This window comes from Melopsittacus undulatus, chromosome 11 (assembly GCF_012275295.1).
Source record: "Melopsittacus undulatus isolate bMelUnd1 chromosome 11, bMelUnd1.mat.Z, whole genome shotgun sequence".
Taxonomy (NCBI): domain Eukaryota; kingdom Metazoa; phylum Chordata; class Aves; order Psittaciformes; family Psittaculidae; genus Melopsittacus; species Melopsittacus undulatus.
Genome location: NC_047537.1, coordinates 23,937,749 through 23,953,714, shown reverse-complemented (window position 1 = coordinate 23,953,714; position 15,966 = coordinate 23,937,749). Strand labels below are relative to the sequence as shown.

The window sequence follows — 15,966 nt, the reverse complement described above, 5'->3', positions numbered from 1 at the left end:
CAGAGGGCAGGAGGAGTGGATGGAGGCAGCGCTGGCCTGGGTTTGGCCATTAAATATTAATACAGAAATAATGAAGGTGTTCCCAGAGCAGGGCTAGCCCATTTAGAAATGAACCTTCCTTAGGGCTGAGCTGCTTTTGCAGTGTGGCTGTGGGGCAGTGCAGAGTCGCACAGTGCTGCCCTTCTGATGGCACTTGTCATGGTCACATAACATCCTGCTGCCACCCGTGGGTGCCAGGCTGAGCCCAGGCCACCCGTGCCGCTGTGCAGCATCAGTCCTGCAAGCAGCCAACAAACCTTGCTGCTGCACAGGGGCATCAAAAATGGCATTGGGAGAACAGTGAAGCTGGTTTTGAGCTGAGAGTCCATCACTTGGGTTCACTGAAGTGTCTGGGACATCCCCAGTGAGATTGGGATGGCTGGAAGAGGAGCCCAGGGCACGGCACACACTGTGGTGTTATTGGTGATGTTCATCCCTTGGACATCCAGGAGCCTCCTCATCTCAGTCCCCGCTTGTCCATCCCTTTGCCGTGTTCCTGTGGGGAGCAGAGGCTGGACATGAGACCTGGCTGTAATTAAGGCACCGTAATCAGGGCAGCGTACACATTGTTGGGAGCTTGGTGCAGCCATGCAGTGGTGCAGAGCCCCAGCACCCAGCAAACCACAGCCTCTGACCATCTCCTGCCCCAGCAGAGCAGAGGAGAGCCTGGTGTTTGGTTTGCTCTGTATTGGGTTTTATGAGCTCCCTGGGAGACTGCAGGGATGGACCTGGGACCTTGCTTTTAAATACTTCTGAAAGCCCTTCAGGACGTGTCTTTCCTTCCTCTGGGTCTTTCCTACGCAGCAGAAACCTGACACAACCTGAACCAGCTCCGTTTCCAGCTTGTTCCCGGGGCTGGCTCAAACTTTTACCGATGGGCTGCCTATGACAGCCTCAGAGTGGCCGCTAGATGCTTGCTGGAGTGTGCTCGGAGGGAAGAGGTGGAGACCTTGTTTTCTGTTGCTTCTTCTCCCCCCCTAATTCAGCAGGACCTTGTGCTTTGCATTAGTTTCATTTTTGGCAGCTGACTAAAGCCGTGCCAGGCCCAGGGAGCTGAGTGGTGTTACCCGGGGAGTTCAGAGCACTGGAACAAAGCAAAAGCTCTTTCAACCTTCAGCTGCCAGGGGTTTTTTTTGCCTGTGTTTTTCTAAACTCTGCCCAAGCGGCGCGTGGAAGGCAAACAACTTGTGGGTGGTGCTGATGGAGTGGGATTGGAGGGAGGATGAGATTTGCTGCCATTACCTGTGTTCTGCTGCACATCAGCTTTGCTGCGGTGGCCTGCAAACCTGGCCTCACCTCCCTGGCTTATGGGGAGCTGTGCTGCTCCCCCCAGCGCCTCTGCTCTGCCCGTGGGGCATCCATTGGCCGTGCGATGGCAGCATCACAGGAGCAGCGATGGCGCTTTGCTGTGCGTGAAGTGATGCTTGGAAAGTGTATTCCTGACGTAAAGATGGTTATTAGTCACTATTGCTCCTTAGCAGCTGGTGGCTTTTCAGCCTCTCACCTGGAGGGGATGTGAAGGTGCATTGGGTCTGGAGTCACCTTCCTTTCCCACCCTGGGAGGGAGAAGAAGGCTTGAAAAGCTCTATTTATGTCTCTGTAGTGAAGAGCCCTTTGCAGTGCCCTCATCCTGCTGCGCTGTTTGTGTTGAAGGCCCCAGACAGCGTCTTCAAAACAGTCACTTTCAGCAAACTTCCTCTTAAGGTTTTGTCCATGGTGTTTGGGCAGCGGCGAGTCGCTTCCCCCTGCCTCAGCCGAGCAGCAGGACCCCTTCTGGGCCTTTTTCTCTTTATTTATTGCTTTAAGGCAGGTTGGATGGGGCATGTCCCTGCCCACACCGTTCTGATTCTATCATAAAAGGACTGTTGTTGGTTGGTGGGGAGCAGGGTCCTGCCTTGAGTGGTGCTGGCAGCTGCTGGAGCCAAGTTGTGCTTTGGTTCCTTCCAGTTTGAGGAGGATGCTCTGAATTTGGAAGGGGTTTTCCCTGAATCCATTCAAGTGATGCTCATCGGGGCTCCTGCTCTGCGGACGATTCTTCGGCTGCAGATCCTACCGCATCATTTATTCACTAAGCTTCATGCTTCAGGGAGATGTGTTTATATCAGCACTGCTGCAGAATTGACTTGATATCTACATGTGTACATACAGATACATAAACACTCATTGCACTTAACCCAGCAAACTGCTTAAAAATCACTTCCCCACAGAAATCCTGCCAATATTCCTTCCGCATAAACGTTACCCAGCCTCACACTGCTGAGGCTCAGCTCAAGCGTGGTGCAGGCTGTAGCCATGGCTCTGCTGGTGGAGGGGATGTGTCTGTGTCCTGTCCCTGCCATGGGTACCACGGACGTGTCCATGTCCCCATTCCCACCATGGGCACTGGGGATGTGTCCATGTCCCCACCATGGGCAGCAATCCCATCCCTGCAGCCATGCTGTGATATAATGCAGGTAGACTTTTGACCAGGGTTAAAGGTGACATGGGAAGGATGGAGCAATCCTCATCAGTGTTAATTAACTCCTGTGCAATTGTGTTCTACAGCGAGGGCAGCCAGCTCGCTACGTGGCTTGTTGCTACAGGTTCCTTTTCTCCTCCTGAGCTAAGCGTGTTCACTGAGCTGCGCTGTGCTGCTCCAAAGCAGCTGCCACATGTGCCATGTTGCTTGACCTGCAGTCCCAATTAGCAGCGAAGCTTCTCATTAGCCTTATGCTTTCCTGTCACATCCCTGCAACCATCTTTGGCCCTTGGTGGGGGTGTGTATGGTGCTGTGGGATGGACCTGAAAGCACCAAGAGCTGCGGGATGGTGGCTTTCAGGGCATTGCAGCCCATTGCTCCTCAGAGGATTGAAAGGATTTCCCCTGCTAACAAACACCAGCAGCTCGGTGATGCTCCCCACCTTGGCGCTGGGCTCTCTACACACGTTCCTGCTCATAGCCATGAGGAAATGGCTGTTTGGAGCCAGGGAAGGCGCTGCCTGAGCCTTGCACACGTGCACCCATGGGAGGAAAATTAAACTGTCACAGTCTCCAAAGGCCAGGCAGCAGGAACTCGGGATAAAAATGCCTCAGGCAGAAAATGAGCTTTATAGTGTTTGGCCGGCTTCAGAAGAAGTGACAGATGCTTAATCAGCTTATTTGCTGTTAGTGTCTGTCTCTCGTCTTCCCTCCCCTTCCCGAGATGGGATGTTGCCAGTAGCATGGCGTGGGGGGTGCCAAGGCCTTGCTTCCCAAGGGGAATGCTGGTGCATCCCTGCTTGGCTCTGTGGGATATTTAGGCATCAAACTTCATTTCCTGGTGGTACCCTTGGCAAGAGGCTGTCCCCGAGGTGGGGCAGGGACCGGGGCTGCTCCACTGCAGCCAGGCTTGGTCCAGAGATTGGATTCTCAGCAATAGAATGGGGATTTTGTTGTCTGCCCCAGAGATCGCCTGGGAATCGGTGTCTGGTTTGAGAGATGCTATCGGTGCCGGGGATTGAATGGCTCTGGCAGGGGAGGGTCCGGAGCTGCCCTGCCAAGCGCACAAAGAGCCGTTCTTCTTCATGAGCCGATTATTACTTCCCCCCGTGTTTCCATAAGGACCTTATAGCGAGGGAGGAGAAGCTGTCAGACTGCTGCTGGTGTGCACCAACACCCTCATTTATGCCTTTATTTGCAGGTGGAAAGTGACACCAAATGCTTTGAGACAGAGGTGTAATTCCTTGTATGTGGCTTCAGCCGTGGCTAGCACCAGCTCGGTGGGGATGGTGGTGGCTTTGTTCTGAGTTCAGCTCCTTGGTGGTTATTTCAGCCCCTTCTGCTTGTGCACAATAGACCAAGATGCTGCTGCTGCTCCCCAAGGCCATTCCAGGAGCAGGACATCACCAGTCATCATCTCCAGAGCTCCGGGCAACGTCATGGTTGGTCTGAGTGCTGTTACCTGCTGTCTCAACCAGCCACTGACCAGATATGGCAAATATAACCATAACAATAACCATAATTGCTGATTTGGGGCATTCAGTTATCTCTTACAGTGAAGCACCTGCAAAAGGCATCTTGTGCTGGGGCACTGCAGAGCCATCACCTTGTTAACCCTCTGCCTTGTGGCTTTCAAAACACAACCTTGGCCTTCCTCAATCGAGCTGTGGGATGAAGGGAGGATACTTAGGGCATCTTCCCTCACTGCTGCATCCAGACAGAGCCAATGGCACCTTTCTGGAGCTGCAGTGGTGCGGGGGGAGAGCATTGGGAAGTGTTTGCCCTTGGTGAGAGGTGAAGGTGCCTCCAATCACGCTCGCAAAGGGCATGGCTCGAAGTGGCACACGGGTCATTGTGTTCAGCGGACGTCCTGGCTGTGCTCAGCAGTTCTTATCATTGTGTTTGCTTTAGCTTCAGGCCACTTCTGCACTGCCCTGAACCTGTACTCCTGACTTACCTTGAATGAGAAGAAAATTTGCCCTTCCAGCCTATAGGTCCATTGCTTTTGTGCATTACTTTGTACAGCATCAGGTTGGATGAGGCTTTGAGCAAGCTGCCCTAGTGCAAGCTGTCCCTGCCCATAGCAGGGAGCTGGAACTGGATGAGCTTTAAGGTCCCTTCCAACCTAAACTGATCTGGGATTATTTGCAGTGCATGGGTGTATTAAGGCTTCTTGGTGTGAGCCAACATCCTCTTGCAGACATCGATAACCTTGGGTTGAGTTGCTGCAAGGGCTCTGGGAGGGTTTTCTGCTGGGTTTGCATTTCTGGGCATGGAGGTCAGTGTGGCAGCCCCAAGGGAGCTGCTTTGTCTGCCTCCGGTCATCTCCACAATCCCTCATGATGTTCTTCCTTTTTCTTTAGACGATTATGGAGCAGTTCAATCCCAGCCTCAGGAATTTCATTTCTATGGGGAAGACCTATGAAAAAGCCTTAGCAAGTAAGTGAAACCACACTGCTGCTGTGTTTATTGCTGGAATGCTGGGGGCTGCAAGGCTGGAAGGGAGGAAAGCTGGAAAACTCCCTTGGGATGTTCTTTGTTCTCAGCAGGAGTGAGAGGAGGAAGCTGGGGAGATGGTTCTTGGTCCTCAGTACAAAGCTCACATTGTTAGGATGTGCAGGACATGAATGTGCTGGGGTGCCAGGGATGTAGAAAGAATTCAAGTGATAAAATGTTGGGTGATGACAGGATAACAAATACATCTCCAACCAGATTATCTCTAAACGTTACTTTAAATACTTAGAATTAAGATTTTTAAGTTCTGTTTAAAGATGTGTTATTGGAATGTTCAAATTGCCCAGGCAAATGCATTGAAAAAGAAGGGAGAAAAACCTGCATACTTGTGACAGCTCTTGATTAGGAATAGAGGGTCTTATTGGGAGTCACTGGGGAGATTGAAATGCTCAAAAGTAAAATATGGATTGATGAAAACCAAAATTGGACTCATTTGACTTAAAATTACTTGGTATAGTGCCTGGGCCCTCCTCAGCTTGGTTTTAGGGAGTTTTAAAGCAGGTTTTGTTTGATGCAGGGGCAGCTGTTGCTCTTGGGGATGCTCTGCTCATCTCGGAGCTGCACGGCTCTTGTATCCTGGATTTTAGTTTTAATTGGCTCAGTGCAAATGCCCCTTAGGGAAGAGGCTGTCATCATCTGGAACCAGTGGAAAGAAATATTTTGATGTCTCATCTTTGCAATATGACCTCTGGGAAGGATCGGTGCCTTCCTGCTCTGTGGCTGGAGCAGGTTTTGATTCCAACAAGTCAAATGAGGTTCCTGGATGTTACGGTCAGAATCCCCTTCAGAAGCAGCCCTCCTGCTGGTCCCAGGTTACAAGCACTCCCCTGCACGCTGCTTTCTTATCAGTTCCCAGCACTGTTTTTAATTATTAGGTTTTAATGGATCAACTGGCCGTTAACATGGGAAGTGCCCGTCCATCCCGGTCCACTGCTCAGGGCTGTGGACTCTGATCCCCAGGGATGGGGCACTTAATGCACCCTTGCAGCTGCAGCAGCATTGCCCAGCTCTGTTAATGATGCTGACGAGGCAGGTTTGGTTTGGGTGTGCTCCTGCCTGCTGGCTCCCTGCTGGGTCTGCAGGCAGGGGCTGAAGCAGGAAGCTGCAATCGGGACCGTGGTTTTTATGTGTCCTTCTGAAATGCTGCACTGATAATGAAGCTTTTAATCACCCAGGTGATGGGGTCCATCTCTAGAGTGCTGTGTTATCCCAGCCGAGCTCGGGCAGGCTGTAGCTGCAGCATGTTGTGGGTAACCAGAGCGATCCCTTGTTTGCTGTTCCCCTCGCATCCTTGCTGTGAGTGCGCTTTGAAGCTCAAGCTCTTCCTGTAATTTCTGAAATTGTCTTTGGTCATCCATTCCTTTGGATCTCTGAGCTTGTGGGGGCATCTGAAGGAAGCATCTTAATGGATAAATCACACTGGAAGAAGCTTCAGCACCTAATTTGACGGCATTGCGCTCCAGCTGTACAGCGTGTTCTGGTGATTAGAGGAAACCCCCTGCTTATCTGATTAAAGTGGAGAGTGGAGCTGGAATGTCAACAAACAAGACTGAACTATAATGAGAAGTCTGTGATATTCAATTATTCCACAGTGATTTCTTTTCTGAGCAGCATTAAGCAGGCTGATGGTTACACTGGAATGAAAACCACCTAGAGCCTGCACCTACCTTCCCCCCCCCAACAGCCCTGTAAACTTGCTGCTCCAGCTTTCTTCTTTCTTCACTCATTTCTCTTGTGATGTAGTCCCTCCCTGTGGGGTTAAGCCCTTTGAAGTGATGTCTGTTTTAGGGTCTAGCATCTATTTGGTGTCACAGAAGCTGTAATAGCCATTAAGGAGAATATAACCTGCATTTTTTTTTGTGCTTTTAGGTATGACATATGCAGCAAAAGGCTACTTTGATGCTCTGGTTAAGATGGGAGAGTTGGCCAGTGAAAGCCAAGGATCTAAAGAACTGGGTAAGTCACCAATTGACTGCTAAATGGAGCCACAACCCGGAGCAGGCTCCGAGCACAGGGATGGAACCAGATTTTTTGCTGTTGAAGGGGATAGGGAGCTCAGTGCGGAGCTTATCGTGCCTCATGTGAATGGTAAAAGCGTCTCTGTATTTAATGTAGCTTAAAACAAAAAAAGCCTGCTATTCTTAGCGCAGGATTTTGGGGCACTGTCAGCTTGTGGTGTTTGCAAAGAGGAAGCGTTTGCAGAGAGCGGCTTTGCTGGCGTTTGTCTTGCTTTGCAAGGGAGAGGAAAGCACCAGCTCCTGCTGTGGGGCTGATGCAGCCCCTTCCCCTCTGGGGGTGACACAGGGGACCAGGCAGGCAGGTGTCCTGCAGACGGTTCCTCCCGGTCTTTGCCCAGCCCATCCCAGTTGCGACAGACATCATGAGCTGCGATGCTCGGTGCCTCCTTTCCCTTTCCTCCCTTTACTCCTCTGGTAAGTCCTTTGGGAGATGCTTTTCCAGTCCTCCCATTGCTCAGGCATGTCTCCTGTGTTCTCCCCCTCGCTGCTGTTGTGCTGTGCAGACGTGGATTGAGGTGGCTCCTGTCCCAGCTCCTCCCAGGGATGCTGCAGTGTTTTCTAAGGCTCTGTGGGGCTGAGATGGGTTTTGATCTCGTTGCCTTTGCAGTCCCAGGTCAGTTCCTCCTCCCAGTTCCTCCTGCAGGTCTGGCTCCCTTGGTTGCTGTCCTAGGAGGTGGCAAACTGCTCATAGTGAGCTCTCTGAGGCAGTCAGTTAACAGCAGAGGTGGAGCTGAAATGACTCTGATGGAGCAGTCAGTGAACAGCCCCTTGCAGGAGCCAGGGTTCAGTTTCCCTGTGCTGTGCTCAGTGTCAGGCACTGCTTACCCCAGCCACAGCTCACTGCCTGCGCCTGGGTTGTGATAGGGAAGCAGTAAGTGTCTATGGAAACCGATTCTATCACTTGGATTAGAGCTGCCTATAGCAATCTGCTTCTGTTTAATAAATAAAACAAGAGCCTTGTGTGCAATGCAGGCAGAGACCGAGATTGTAAGGGTTGTGCAGACCTTACTAAGGACTTCTCATCTACCTCTTTGGGGTGGAAAGATGCAGCAGCTCTGTCCTTCTGGAAGTGAAAGCTTGGAAAACCTTATCAGAGGTGGCTCAGCCAGGGAGGAGCATGGAGACCCCAAACCTGCCTCCCCTTCAGAGCAACTCCAGGCTTTGCTCTCACATAAAACCTGGCTTTGGTGTATTCTGGTGGTCCTGGTTCCTCACCTGAGGATGGTGGTTTGACAGCAGCCATCCTTAGTGCCCCCCCTCAGTCTCCTGATGGGCCTTTGTTGTGTGGCTTGAGTATGCTGGGGTTGGTTTAAGTGTTTCCACTCCTGTGTGAGCACATCCAAAGGGGGATCCTGGCAGCCCCTGCTCAGCTCAGAGCTGTGATGAGCGGCTGCTCCTCGGACCTCTTGCTCTGTTGATCCTGCTGGTATTTATTGTGGCAGCTGCTCTGTGCAGAAGAAAGTGGAGATAAAATTCCTGGCTGTGGCTTCATGGAGCTGATAACCAGGGACCAGCCCCCTCCTGTGCTGTGTAAACAGGGACTGAGAAATGGCTGAGGTCAGAGCTTTGCTCGCCAAAGGTATGGCTCTTCCTGGGAACACCTTTACCTTATTGGTGCCCGCGCTGGGATTGCTGATAGTGCTGGAAAGGAGCACTGGGGTCTGGGTTATTTCATTCCCTGCCAGCGGCAGCAGCAAATGGGGATGTTCATAGCTGCCATTTGCATTAATGCTGCGCCATCGCTGTTCTCTCCCTGTGATGGTGGTTTCCTCTGTGACAGGGAAAGTTGCTCCAAGGCACCAGGCAGGGCTCTGGGATGCTCTGGTTGGGACCACTGATGATGTCTGCTTCCAGCCTCCATAGAAAAGAATCTATGGTAGTTTCCCTCCATAGCCCTTTGTTTTGTGAATGTGGGTGCTTTTCTGATGCCATTTCTGGGGCAGGAGGTGTCAAAGAGCAGACTGCAGATCGCATGTCTAAAATGTGGTTAAGCAGCCACATCTTTTCCCTTGCTGTGCTGCAGTGATGCTGCCTGTGCTGGGGTGGCCACGGGGGCTCTGCACCCCCTGGGTGACCCAGCACAGCCAAGGACCAGGAGCTCTGAGGGGGCTTCCCTGTGCTGGGATTGCTGCTGTGGCTCTCCGGGTGCTCCAACCCAGCTGTGTTTTCCTGCCATCATCTCTCCAATGGTACTTGTGACTCCAAAGGATTGCTCTTCAAGCTGGGTGCTGGAGAACTGCCTGTCCCTGGCTGGGTGCTGTCGTGCCAGCTCTGCAGCACGGTGACCCAGGGTGGCTTGTTCTGCTTCATGCTGGCTTCTTTAAAACCATATCGCTCTGGTACGTATCCTGCACATTTGTCTTGCTGAAAGCACTGCCCCTGGCTCCAGGCTCAGCTCCCTGCTCAGAGCTTTGCATTTTGTGAATTCTCCATCAGATTTTCCGTGTGTAGACGGGATAATCCCGGGTGGTCATGGAAAGCCCAGCGATAATAAAGCTCTTGAGCTGTAATCGGCTCTGTGGCTTGAGTTTTGGGTGCAAGCGTCTGGTGGGGTCGTGCCTCTGTCTGAACCCCACTGATGAGGTTTGGGATGCTCAAGCTCTTGGTTTCTAACTAAAGGGATGCTCTGATGGGTGCAGGGTGTAGCTGCCGCTTGTCCACACACAGACGCTTGCCCTGAGACAGTTTCTCTGTGTAATTCCTGTTCTGCTCTGAGGCTCTTGACCAGTTTCTGGCATGTGGAGGACAGACCCATGCTCACAGTTCCTCTTTGCAGGCGGCTCCTTATGCTGTTCTTAGGTCATTGCTGCAGTGACTGGGGAGGCTGATGGGAAGAGCATGAACACTGTGTCTGATCAGTGAGGGTTTGCTCCATTCATCTGGGAATAATGGTTTGTAGATGCTTCCAAGGAGCTCCAGTCTCATGTGTGCAACTGCTCGGGTGACTTTGGCCGTTGTCTGGCTTCTGCTTGGGTCCCTTGGCTGCTACTCACAAATGTTGTTCCTTTTGTCCCACTTGAAAATGGGGCCATGGCAAAGTCACGGGAAGGGGGTTTCTCCTCCAGGGAAGCACGTGCCTGTGAGCGGAGCCGGAGGCAGCGGGATGCTGGGGCTGAGCAGCACCTGTAGGAAGCTCCTTCAGGGCTGGAGGTGGATTTTGCTCAGCCGCTGGTTTTCTCTGAGGTCCCTGGGAATCAGTGAAGGCTGCTCTGACTAAAGCTGGTGTGTGAAAGGGCAGGACGTGCAGCGATTAATCAACCATTGTTGAACTGTAATGAGGCTCTGGTAGATCCTGGCTTTCTTCTGATGCATGATTTGCACAATAAAACTGGAACCAGGGGAACCTTTGTGGTCCTGGACCTGTTTGTCAGTGAAGGATGCTGGGCTTCAAGGGGTTTTAAACCATCTCCATACAGCTTTGAAACCACTGATGGGCATCACAGAGGGATGCAGGGTAGAGCTGTCTCCATTGGTCATGCTGTGCAGAGAAAGAGGGTCTGTGGCTGGAGCTGGGCACAGAGCCTCGTCCTGTCCATGATGCTGCTGTAGAGCATAGAATGGGCTTGCTGATGCTGCACAAACACAAGGGAAAAGCCTCTTAAAAGCTGCTGCCTCAGGAAGGGACTCTCTGCTTCTGCCTGTGTTGCCTTCGCACTGCCTCCACATCTGATTACAAGCAGACTGCCATAGCAGTGGGCTTGTTCTCACCAACCTGTGCTTGGGTAAGCAATGGTGGAGGGTTGTGAAATGAGCATCTGTGAGGAGCATGTTGCCTGGCTGGAGTTCCTGACGGGTAGCAGCTGTGTGTAACGTTTGGGTTTCCCCTCCAGTGGTGGCATCTTCCGGGGATGCCTACCTGCTGCGTGCCAGGGACAAGCTCCTGCAGGATGCTCCATCCTCTTGGGAGGGAGGAGGGGCCACCTGTGTGTCCCAGGCCTGGTTTCTGCCATCCGTTGGCAATGCTTTGAGCTTGGCAGGGTTTAGGAAGGGGCACAGCTGCTTGTGTGGCCAGCCCTGAGCCCCGGAGGTGTTTGCTTCCCCTCCTGGGACTGCTGGCATGCAGACGGATCGGTTCCCATGGGGCTGAGCCGGATAGCTCCAGGCTGGTGAAGGTGAGCTCTGTGCAGTTGTGGCCTCCTCTGCTAATTAATCCTGTGCCATCATTATAGCAGCAGGGACTCGCTGGTCTGTACATCATGATCCAGCTCCATCGTCTGTTCACATCCAGGGGTGGCTGTCAGGAGCCGCAGGGAACCACAGGTCACCCGGGTCTCTAATCTGTCCCTGCTGAAGGTGTCAGTGGCAACTGCTCAGCCCGAGGGAGCCAATTACTGGGAATGTGTCTCTGAACTTGCCCCAGTCAGGGTGCCTTGGGAAGCCGCCTGCTGTTTTCTTTACCTTGTCCCTCAGTAAGGACATAATGAATGTCTCAAGCTTTGCCGGGCTGGGCTGGAGCAGAGGCTGTGAGCAGAGCACACCATGATAGTGCTGATGAGTCGCTGATACAATATCAGCAAATCGGTACCGTCCTCTGGGGCTTTGGTGAGTGAAACCCTTCTGAAGAGGAAGCGGATGAATCAGCGGGGAGAAGCTGATTGTTTCCCCACACTCGGCTCCTTCCCACTGCACACGCACGGATCGTCCCCCAGTGCCAGCGCTGGTGCAGTCAGACCTGCCTTGTCGGGATGAGGTGCTGGGATGGAGAGTGCTGCTCCCCATGGCTGGAGGGCTTGTCCATGGCACGTGCTGTGTCTATGAGCTGGGATTGAGCCGCTTTAATGTGTGGGAAGAAGAAAGATTGCAGAAGCATTCAGGAGCGTGCTTCTGCCTTGAATCTGGCTTGATCAGGTCTGCAGCACGTGATGTGACGTGTGAGCAGCTGCTTTCTGTCTGCGTGCAGGATGGGGAGGCAGCGGTGGGGATGTGCCCGAGCCGTGAGCAGGGTGAAGGGCCCCACTTGCTGCTGGTGGAAAATGGGAGGTGTGAAACTGGGTGCACGGGGTGCTGAAAAGGGGAACTGGTAACTACTGGGCTGAGAGTAGAGCTCTGCTGTGTTCAGGGGACAGGTTTCACCCTGAAGCAGTGCTTTATTTACTAAAACATGCACAGGGTTGGTGCTCTTCACCTTACTCCCCCCATAAAAATCCCCAAAGCAATGGAGCTCTCCTGTCCAGTAAAGTCTGCGAGGAGGGCACTGGGTGCCTGTGTCAGAGCAGTGACTGGTGCAGGGTCCTCCTGTCCCCTTCTCCCAGCACCCAGTGCTCTCACTTCTCTGCCTGCCCTGGGAATGTGCTGGCACATCCCTCCCCAGGTTCAAGTGGTTGCTCGGCATCAAAGGATTCAGCTAACAGCATTTAACCAGCCATTGAAAAGCAGATTAATTTTTTTCCCTCTTGAGCTGCAGGAGCTCAAACAATTTGCCCTGTTACCGTCTGTTGGTTTTTCTCATTAAGGAGCTAATACTCCTTTTCTGGAGCTTGGTTACTTCCTTGACAGCACCATTGCCTTTCCTGGCCTCCCTTAAAAATAAAGCCCAGCACAATGTGAAATAGTGGAGGAGCTGAGTCCCTGGGCTCCTTGTTTCATGTACTTTATTTGGGATCTGAATGTCCAAAGCAAGAGATCTGATGGTGAGCGATGCTGGTGGTGCTGCATCCCTCATCTCGCAGGAGCAAGGAGCAGTGCCGGGAAGGCTGTGGTGCTGTTTTGCTTGTGTAAGCATCACCGGTGCCGGTGGCAGCAGGAGTTGGTGGCTTTGCCAGGGAGTTGGTCCCCTGGCCACCAGTTCCACTACCCTTGCAGGACAGGCTGGGCTGCTTCAGCCCTGTGCAAGCATCAGCATGTTCTGGCTCAGAGCAGTTTGGCTCCTCTGCTGATGCACTGTTTGGTGTTTCTATTCAAAATAGCTGCTATCTAGATCGAGAGAGGCTCTGAGAAGTCAAAGCAAAACCCCGTGAGATGGGTTCTTACTGCTCTGCCTTCTGGAGGGGCAGCTGGCTCCTGCATGGTGCCAATAGCGATGGGAGGGATGTGGAACAACCTGTTTGCCCGTGCCTGGGTGTGGTAGGGAAGGGCCCACAATAGCCCCTACAGTTCTCCCAGGGCGATACTGTGAGTCAGACGTAAATAGCAGCTCCTCCTTCCCTGTGTGTGCTTGGCAGCCTGCGGGAAGGTGTGTGAGCCGGGTAAGGGGGCAGGTGAAACCTTGGCTCTCATGTCCAGCCCTTCCTCATCCTTGCTTTCGCCTCTGGGCTTAGGTGAGACATTAACTTTGGGTTTCTTGACCTATAGGATGTGCATGTTGGCTGTGAGGCTGGTATGGGGCTCACACCCCCGTGTACAACATACATTGTGACCCAAGCCCTTGCTCTGTTCTCTGCCCTGCTGCAGTGTGTAATCACTATGTTTAACTTACAAATACTACTGGTGGGTGATGCAGAGTGTCCATGGTGTGGGTGACTGTGCTGCTGCTGGGGTGTGTGCTGTGGTCCTGGCCCTGCCATCAAGCTCTGCCAACACCACAAGGTACCTGTTGTCACCATCATGCCGCAGAACCTCCCCTGATCTGGGTGGGATTTAAGCTCCCAGCTACTGTGGTATCTGTTAGTCACAGTTTAACTTGTGCCCTGCTGCACGCTGGGTTAGTCACAGAGGTTTTGGGGTGAAACGTCAATGTCTAACAACGTCTGCAGCTTTTCTGCAGTGCTGTGGGGTATGGGGGTGTCAGAGGTGCAAAATGTGAATTCACACAGCGCCGCAGCTACAATCTGGGAGACTTAGCTCCAATCCTGCTGCTCCACATGGGCTCCCGGTGACGGCAGAGCCTGGGGCGATCCCTATGGAGCCAGCCCGGTAGTCCCAGCCGGGAGAGGCTCCAGCGGAAGCTCCTGTGCTCCCAGGCAGGCATCCAGCCGCGCCGGCAGCCGCGCTGTGCTCACGGTGAGCTGCTCTCGGTGCTGGGCTGCGCTGCCCCGCACCACTGCTGGTGGCTCAGCACACCGGCCGTGCTGGGCACGGCAGCGTCCCCTCGCCAGGCTGGGACACGGAGCAGCTCGTGGTGCTGGGCTGGGTGGGGAAAGCTCCGCACCGCTGCTGGCTTTGATGTGGGGCTGAAACGCCCCGGACTCACCGTGATAAGAGCCATGGGGGTGGTGATGGAGGAGAAAGTCTAAACAAAGATGAGTATCTGTTGAGAGACACACCACGCACCTCCCTGGCTGCTGGGAACAGCTTAATTCCCTGGGTGAGGAATGCGGTGGGGGCAGAGCCCTGTTCTGGTGTAGGAGGTTGGGTTTGGGGATAGGTAGGTCACTGCTGAGCACACTGGTCCCTGTTCCCGATGGGTTGAGAGCTCAGAAACCTCTCAGCCAGCTCTGCAGCGGCTTTCCCAGCTGGGGTTTCCACTCTGGCCAAACGGGAAGCGAAAGGGAGAGGGGGTGGTGTGAGCCTTGGGAATAACAAGCTAGCCACCCTTGCCTTGATAGACTTGAAACCGGAATCTCAGCCAAGCACCGGCGTTGCGTCATCGCCTCCTTGCAGTGGGAATTCGTGCACTTCCCATCATTGAGGCGTCGTAGCCCGACCGGAGAGCAGCTTCCTGGCGGTGCTGCGGTGGTGACCCCTTGCCCGGCCCCCCCCCCGTGGTGTGTGCAGCTTTTCACCACAGGCTCCACTCCGTCAGTGCCTGCAGGAGTCACAGCCGGTCTGTGGCTGGGGAAGCTCAGGCACATGGTGTGCTCCTGGTGAGGGAGCAGAGCTGCAGCCGTGCCCGGTCACCTCCTGCTTTGTGGAACCATTGAATGATTTGGGTTGAAAGGGACCTTGAAACTCCTCCAGCTCCAACCCCTGCCAGGGCAGGGACCCCTTCCACTGGAGCAGCTGCTCCAAGCCCCTGTGTCCAACCTGGCCTTGAGCACTGCCAGGGATGGGGCAGCCACAGCTGCTCTGGGCACCCTGTGCCAGCACCTCAGCACCCTCACAGGGAAGAGCTTCTGCCTTGTATCTTTAGGCATTGGTGTGCACAGGGTGGCTATGGTGAGAATCAGTGCTGGCTGAGCACCTACCAGTGCCACAGCCGGTTCTGTGACTGCATCGGAGGGGACTGGTGCCTGCCAAGGACAAAAAGGGATCAGATTTTAGTGTTTGCAGAAGGTTTTGACACGATGCATGGTGCAAAGTACGAGCTGCTCTAGTCACAAGAGCAAAGAAACATTGGGCCAGGTTGTTCCTGATCAGCCGGTAGTGTTGACACTCAGATGATGCATGGCCAGTGTGTGCCACGGATGGAGTGACCATGCCCAGTGTCCACCATCTGGTCTGGGGCTGACTGAGGGTCCCAATGACTCCTTTGCACTGGCTGCTCAGACACAGCCCATGGCTTTCAGTTCACAACCAGCTCCACACAGGCTGGAAGCCTCAAGCTGCCATGCTGGAAGTATGAGCTTCCCAACACAGCACTTACAGAGAGCTGACAGAGCTCGGCTCTTCCCGAGAGCTTGCTGTGATCTGGGGATGGTGCCTGTAGTCGTGCAGCAGCGCTGGCTCCAGTCCCACCGGCTCCTGTGTGTGCCTGGCTCCAGCCACGGGGTTTTTGCTGAGGCAGGACATGGCCCTTCCTCCCCGGAAGAGCGCAGTGGGTGTGTGACCGCATCACTGCCGCCAGCACGAGGAGAATCGAAGGAAGAGGCGAGGCAGAGCTGGGATCCCTCGGCTGTTTGTGGGGCTGACCCTCGGCTCTGCCCTCGCTGCACGGCTCCGCCCTGAGGTCGAGCAGGTCCAGTGGCTTTGAGGCAAATATCATCAGGGTTCTGTTTGCAGCCCCGTGTCTTGTGACCTGGAGCAAGTGCCAGGGCTGCCCGTCAGCTGCTCAGGGTGAGGGATGTGGGTGCTCCGTGCTTGGCTTGGGGCTGTGAGCGCAGCCAGAGAGCGGCAGGCAAAG

General features: G+C 53.7%; 1 protein-coding gene across 5 annotated transcripts in view; it reads left to right on the top strand.

The window, feature by feature from the left end:
* Positions 1-15,966, top strand: part of BAIAP2 (BAR/IMD domain containing adaptor protein 2) — a 43,200-nt gene that overhangs the window by 3,385 nt on the left and 23,849 nt on the right. For all 5 annotated transcript variants that reach the window (XM_031054553.1, XM_005140725.3, XM_031054552.1 and 2 more), the window contains exons 2-3: positions 4,860-4,935; positions 6,880-6,966. In XM_031054553.1, the coding sequence (XP_030910413.1) occupies positions 4,860-4,935; positions 6,880-6,966 (163 nt within the window). The remainder of the gene's footprint in view (positions 1-4,859; positions 4,936-6,879; positions 6,967-15,966) is intronic.